Raw genomic sequence first — 7,500 nt, 5'->3', positions numbered from 1 at the left:
CACTCGTCTGTGTGTGTGTGTGTGTGTGTGTGTGTTAGTGTTCCTGACTGTTCCTTGTCTGGGAATCAGGTCTGTTGGTGCTTTCTGCCGGGTTCCTGCCCGGTTCCTCCTTTCTCAGATCAGACGTCATGAACATCCAGTGATTACACTCCTTCTCAGCTTTATGGGAATTCAGGAAGGTGTGAGCCGTGATCTCGGACTCTTTCCCAAACATCGTCCTACACAACATCACACACAGGGCAGATCGCACTCTGAATGGATTTCAGCAGGGTCCAGGATTTTAAACCAGGAGAAATTAATCAGTGTAGAACTTTAATGAAGTATTTATTGATTAATGTGTTGAAGATCTTTACCAGAGTGTGTGTTCAGGTAGAGCAGCGAGACACTGGTTAGTTTTACAGTGAGACAGCAACAGCTTAGTGTTCACCTGCACACACACACACACACACACACACACACACACACACACACACACACACACACACACACACACACACACACACACACACAGTGTTTTTTTCACAAGTGTACAGGTGTGTTACACAGGTGTTTTTTTCACAGGTGTTTCTGTGTTTACCTGCACGGGAAAACCTTCATTTTCAAGTCGTTCCTCAGGATCAAAATAAAGCAGCCTCCAACAGCACAGGAAGTCCTTGTGCTTCACTAAGCTCACTTCCTGTAGCTTAGATTTTTTAGCAAATTTCTGGAAGGTTCTGTTGTCACTGGACAGGTAAAGCTACACAGAATACATACAGCTCTTTAACAAGGAGGCGAGTCACTGCCTCACATTTAATCAATAATAAAATTTGCTTGAGATCTTTTTCAAATGTAAGTAAATGAAATGTTGCGTCACTGATGCAAACGTCGTGTGTGAACATCTCACCGCCGTGAAGAATTTAATGACTCAGCAGGAAAATGGAACAGAATTAGAAATGACAGTATTGCCTATTTCATGGTGACATTACTGCAGGCGGAAAGACTTAAATCACATCATGATGAGGTCATGGTTGCTATAGTTACCTCTTCCCCGAACTCTGGAGTCGTCCTGAGGGCGAAGTTTTGCTCGTATCTGAGAAGGTCTCCGTCTTCAGACTCGTCCACACTAAATCACAACATTTTAAATATAAATAACTGGATGTTTCTGATCACTACATCTCCTGTAGGAACACTTTGTTTTTGTATCTAGTTTGATGCATGAGGTTCTGTATGAAACCTGCAGGAGAAACTTTACCTGGTGATTATAAATGTGTTCCTTACACACGGTTGGATGCTGCTGGCTCCGCCCACCTGACAGGGGCCCTGTAGGAACGGCCTGGAGTTTGTCTTCACATGTGCGATATTGCTGAGGTCAGCGATGATGCTGAGAACACAGGGGTCACAGGGGTCACAGGGGTCACGATCCATGCTTCTGGTGTTAACCAGCATGATCGTGTCTCCGAAACGCAAGAATCCGTCTGGAGACACGGAAAAACTCACCTGAAAAATACATTTATTATTTAATTTTACATTTAAATTCCAATATTTCAGAATTACATCTTGAACAAAACATTAACTAAAATAATACTAAGAATAGGGATAAGTGTTAAAGTAATGCCTCAGGGGTCCTGTGTGTAATATAAAGGGTTAAATGGAGTGTTATAGAGCTGATGAGTGTAAAATAAGTCATAATAACTGCAGGAATGTGAGAAAAAATACAAGATTGTGTTTCAGTAATAACAATAATAACAACATCAGTCTTTTTTACATCCTCTAAACATGTTCACTTCCTCTGTGCTGCAGGTTTCACACACACACACACACACACACACACACACACACACACACACACACACACACACACACACACACACACACACACACACACACACACACTTATACATGTCATGTTTTTCTTCATAATGTGAAGAAAAATGAGAACATAATGTGGAATTTCAGTGAAATATCTTAGTTCCTGATCTCACTTATGTTCTTAGCTGTACATAGTAGTTTACATCATCCTCATCCTCATCCTCATCCTCATCGTCATGAAGGATTTCTTCCATTTAAAAGACATGAAATTGGAAGTCAGTGATATAAACTGTAACGTAATGCAGGTCTTTTTTTACTTTACTGGTGACGTCACTGTAAGATGAATCATAACCTGTACAATACATTAACGCACTGATTCATTTTCTTTAATCTCTAAAGATGACGATGAAGAAGAAGATGAAGAAGAAGGAGAAGAAGGAGAAGCTAAAGACTGCAGTATATTAGGAGCACAGTGTGCCTCGGTCTGTGGAACACGTCTCATATCAGGACGATATGAAATGTTTTTTGGACTTTTCACGTGGTAAGTATAAACTAAATAATATAAAAACATAAAAAATCTAGGAATACAATAAAAATACAATCAAATTAGTCTTTACCTGTTCAGTAGGAAAAGGAAATAGTTTATAAACCCAGAAACAATAAGACTGACATATTCTTACTCTTATTAGTACATTTATGTTTAACTTTATTAAATGATATGGTATATCGAGCCTTTACATAGATTCATTCTGCAGTTAAGTAAAACTTTTGCACTATTTTTGATTGTATATTATTTTTATTTTATTCTACTCCTCTGTATGTGCTTTAGCAAAACAACTGTACAATTATTTGCCCTTAAATCAGATGAAAATGTATTTTAAATTTAATTTCCATTTTGTCTATTTTTTGTCTATTGTGTTTATGTACGTGTATTTTTTTTTTACAAAGAATATTATTTTTTAATTCTCATCTTATTTGTATTGTCTGTGTTGCTGTTGTCTGTGTGTGTGTGTGTGTGTGTGTGTGTGTGTGTGTGTGTGTGTGTGTGTGTGTGTGTGTGTGTGTGACACTAAAACAAGCACAATAAAGCTCCTTCTGATTCTGATTCTGATTCTGAAAACTAAAACTGAAACACACACACACACACACACACACACACACACACACACACACACACACACACACACACACACACACACACACACACACACACACGTTCGCTGTATCTTTATATCACATCTATAACTTTTATATTCCTTTTTTATGTTTTTTTGTAAATTGTAAAAGTCTCTAGTGTGAGAAATGAAACGAGCTGCTTACATGTTGGAGCAGGATTTGTCTCAGGACGCCTGTCTTTTGTACAGTGAGCTCTCCTCTGTCCTTCCTCTGGAGAAACTCTCTCAGAGCTTCCTGCACACACACACACACACACACACACACACACACACACACACACACACACACACACACACACACACACACACACACACACACACACACACACACAGAGAGAGAGAGAGAGAGAGAGAGAGAGAGAGAGAGAGTATTGAACTTAACACTCTTCTCCAGTGATTAAACAAAGCGCATAATTATAGTTAAGAGTGTGTAATAAGTGTGTGTAATAAGTGTGTGTAATAAGAGTGTGTAATAAGTGTGTGTAATAATTGGTGTGTAATAAGTGTGTGTAATAATTCTTGTGAACCTCCTCTAGAGTCGCGTCCTCTCTCCAGTTCCCCAGCCGGACACCATGTCTGTAAACTCGCACATGATCCATCTCCTTTACTCACAAACACTGAAATAAAGAATAAAACAACAGCACAACAATCGCAGTTCTTCACGTTCGGCTCCGAGCAGCGGATGAGTCTGTTTACGCGTCTCCATGGTAACAAGAACATCCGGTATCTGGAGCATGGTGCAGAGCCAAAGGGGAGAGTGGAGTCGGGTGGCAGAGCTAGAAGTTTTAAAGCTCCAGAGATTAGAGACGGTGTCACATGAAACAAATAGCGTTCTCTTTTAGGAATTAAACAGTTACTCTTCCACAGTGATGAAGATGATGATGATGATGATGATGACGTTTATTCGCGTCACACCACAAACAATTTCTCAACATAAAATTAATAAACATTTTGCTGTTACTCTTCCACAGTGATGATGATTAATTTAATGTTCATGAAACCAGTTAGTTCCTGTTCACTCCTAACTTATACTGCTATACCAACCTCAACTAACTAACTAACTAACTAACTAACTAACTAACTAACTAACTAACTAACTAACTAACTAACTAACTAAACTGCATCGTGAACAATTTTTATAAAAATGCTTATAAAAAGTTTTATCTGATTATACACTGAAATGTTTCTAATCAACAATCATTTTCTGTGCATTCATCATCATCATCATCATCATCATCATCATCATCATCATCATCATCATCATCATCTAATTATTATTATTATTATTATTATTATTATTATTATTATTATTATTATTATTATTATTATTATTATTATTATTATTAAAACGCTAAAATGCTGTAGAGATCATCACCATCTGAATGTTTGCATTTATACAACTTTCTGCTGCAGAGACGGAAAGACTCCTAGATACTTTTACAGACCTAAAGTGCCTGTGTGTGTGTGTGTGTGTGTGTGTGTGTGTGTGTGTGTGTGTGTGTGTGTGTGTGTGTGTGTGTGTGTGTGTGTGTGTGTGTGTGCGTGTGTGGTAAGTGATGGTAAGTGCCTCATTGTCAATAACGGAACTACACATCATAAGTAGATTGGAGATGTTTATGAAAGCAAAGTTTTGAAATATTAAAACTGACAGGAAGGGAAAAGGTGCACGCACACACACACACACACACACACACACACACACACACACACACACACACACACACACACACACACACACACACACACACACACACACACACATTCAGTCATATTCTCTATAAAGATTTTGTTGCACTAAAATAATTAAAAATGATACCTGACACATTTACAACAGATTATTATTATTATTATTATTATTATTATTATTATTATTATTATTATTATTATTATTATTATTATTATTATTATTATTATGTGACTCTTTTTTCTTTTATTTGCCTTTAGAGTGTTTTATTCTTCCTGCTGTACCATAAACCACATTCCAGGCAGAAGGACACTTAGTTATCAGATAGAAACTTTATTCTACACAGTAATGTTATGTTTTGGTCAATAAAATTGAATGAACCGTGATTCATAAATCAGTGTTTGATTAAAGATATAAAGTTTATACTCGTGTTCACGACCGAACCCTGAGCCCTACTGACTGTGTGAACGGGATCGCAGTGTAAACTACATTATAGGTAGTTACTCAGTTACTTGGTTAGTTAGTTAGTTAGTTAGTTAGTTAGTTAGTTAGTTAGTTAGTTAGTTAGTTAGTTAGGAGGGTCAGGACTCACCTTAGAACTGAAGTTAAAGATGATAATAATTGTCATGAGGAACGCTGATGTTCACGTAGAACTTGGAGATAAAGCACAATGGTGCTGAACAGGCAACAGCACTAAATAACGGTTATGACAAGGAGATGCTTCTCATGCAGGTGGAGGTGACCTGACTGAGGGTGCCAACATTTTGTCTTTCTTGCCCAAAAAGGAAGCCATTACAACACATTCAAGTAATCTGCTAAGGTTTGTGCACCGTACGAGGTTTAACATGTGGTTTAAGTAACTCTGAGACACCTGAAGCCTCTGAGCCACCTGAAGCCTTTGAGATACCTGAAGCCTCTGAGCCACCTGAAGCCTCTGAGATACCTGAAGCCTCTGAGATACCTGAAGCCTCTGAGATACCTGAAGCCTCTGAGCCACCTGAAGCCTCTGAGATACCTGAAGCCTCTGAGATACCTGAAGCCTCTGAGCCACCTGAAGCCTCTGAGATACCTGAAGCCTCTGAGCCACCTGAAGCCTCTGAGATACCTGAAGCCTCTGAGCCACCTGAAGCCTCTGAGATACCTGAAGCCTCTGAGATACCTGAAGCCTCTGAGCCACCTGAAGCCTCTGAGATACCTGAAGCCTCTGAGATACCTGAAGCCTCTGAGATACCTGAAGCCTCTGAGCCACCTGAAGCCTCTGAGATACCTGAAGCCTCTGAGATACCTGAAGCCTCTGAGCCACCTGAAGCCTCTGAGATACCTGAAGCCTCTGAGCCACCTGAAGCCTCTGAGATACCTGAAGCCTCTGGGCCACCTGAAGCCTCTGAGATACCTGAAGCCTCTGAGCCACCTGAAGCCTCTGAGATACCTGAAGCCACCTGCTAATCTATTTCTAATAGCTGCATCACAACCAGCTCACAGACACCTGCGGTTGGCTAGTGCTCAAGTGATTTACTTTATATGATATACTTTAGTTTAGCATAAATCTGAGTTTGTAAATAATAAACTGTTAGCTCAGCGCCAAGGTGTCTTATCCAACCAGGGTGGCCTGCAGGTCCAGCAGAACTTCTGTGTTCTTGGTGAAGCTGTGGCTTCTCTGGGCCTCGTCGTGTCCTGAGATTTAATGGAAGCTCAGAGTTCAGAGTTCGCCGTGGTCTCAGTCCATCAACACCAATCTGACAGTGAGTCAGAATGAATCAGAGAGTCAGGTGGAGCGACTCAGTGTGTTGACTTGACATTGATAAAGAGCTCCATCTGTGCACCACTGAATCTCCTCCAGGTTCAGACTGCTCCTGTCCTGCTGTTCTGGGACACATGTTTGGGAAACTGTAGAGGAGCTCACATGAGGAACGTGTGGTAACGTCTCAGAACCGGTAAGAACTTTAGGTCTAGAACAGATGGAGACAAACCTGCTTGTCAGTTTGAATGTAGGACACAGAGCTTTCAATACAACCTGTCAATAAAACCCTGGCACTGTCAGTACTGTGGGTCTGTCTGTCTGTCTGTCTGTCTGTCTGTCTGTCTGTTTGTCTGTCTGTCTGTCTGTTTGTCTGTCTGTCTGTCTGTCTGTCTGTTTGTCTGTTTGTCTGTCTGTCTGTCTGTCTGTCTGTCTGTCTGTCTGTCTGTCTGTCTATCTGCCGGTCTGTCTGTATCTCTGTCGGCCTGTCTGTCTGTCTGTCTGTCTGTCTGCCTGTCTGTCTGCCTGTCTGTCTGTCTGTCTGTCTGTCTGTCTGTCTGTCTGTCTGTCTGTCTGATAGTGGATCATTTATACATTAGTGTCAGATGTTCCACAGTTTCACAGAAGTAGTTCTCATTAATCACTCAGTGGAGACAGAACTGGGACTCTGCAACCTTCAGCTTCACGAGGACATTCTCTCTCTCTCTCTCTCTCTCTCTCTCTCTCTCTCTCTCTCTCTCTCTCTCTCTCTCTCTCTCTCTGTCTCTTGCTCTCTCTCTCCTCTCTCTCTCTCTCTGTCCCTCTCTCTCTCTCTCTCTCTCTCTCTCTCTCTTTCTCTCTTTCTCTCTCGCTCTCGCTCTCTCTCTCTCTCTTTCTCTCTCGCTCTCGCTCTCTCTCTCTGTCTCTTGCTCTCTCTCCTCTCTCTCTCTCTCTCTCTCTCTCTCTCTCTCTCTCAGTCTCTCTCTCTCTGTCCCCTCTCTCTATGCACCCTCTCTCTCTGTCTCTCTCTTGCTCTCTTTTTCTCACTCTTGCTTCAGCCCATCACAACCTATTACAGCTGCTGTTATAACTTTATGTGTGTGTGTGTGTGTGTGTGTGTGTGTGTGTGTGTGTGT

At 40.8% G+C, this 7,500-nt stretch overlaps 1 protein-coding gene across 1 annotated transcript in view; it reads right to left on the bottom strand.

Moving 5' to 3' along the window:
• Positions 1 to 3,692, bottom strand: part of cfap161 (cilia and flagella associated protein 161) — a 3,864-nt gene extending 172 nt beyond the window's left edge. Inside the window, exons 1-7 of the mRNA XM_027168955.2 lie at positions 3,491 to 3,692; positions 3,109 to 3,198; positions 1,232 to 1,476; positions 1,021 to 1,102; positions 578 to 736; positions 354 to 427; positions 1 to 218 (exon numbers count right to left, since the gene is read on the bottom strand). The exon at positions 1 to 218 is cut by the window's left edge and continues 172 nt beyond it. Coding sequence (XP_027024756.1) covers positions 35 to 218; positions 354 to 427; positions 578 to 736; positions 1,021 to 1,102; positions 1,232 to 1,476; positions 3,109 to 3,198; positions 3,491 to 3,562 — 906 coding nt within the window. The 5' untranslated portion in view covers positions 3,563 to 3,692 and the 3' untranslated portion in view covers positions 1 to 34. The remainder of the gene's footprint in view (positions 219 to 353; positions 428 to 577; positions 737 to 1,020; positions 1,103 to 1,231; positions 1,477 to 3,108; positions 3,199 to 3,490) is intronic.
• Positions 3,693 to 7,500: the final 3,808 nt, after the last annotated feature.

The sequence above is a fragment of the Tachysurus fulvidraco genome, chromosome 13, assembly GCF_022655615.1.
Source record: "Tachysurus fulvidraco isolate hzauxx_2018 chromosome 13, HZAU_PFXX_2.0, whole genome shotgun sequence".
Lineage (NCBI taxonomy): Eukaryota > Metazoa > Chordata > Actinopteri > Siluriformes > Bagridae > Tachysurus > Tachysurus fulvidraco.
The sequence above is the reverse complement of the archived record's forward strand: the minus strand, read 5'-3'. Positions and strand labels throughout refer to the sequence as shown.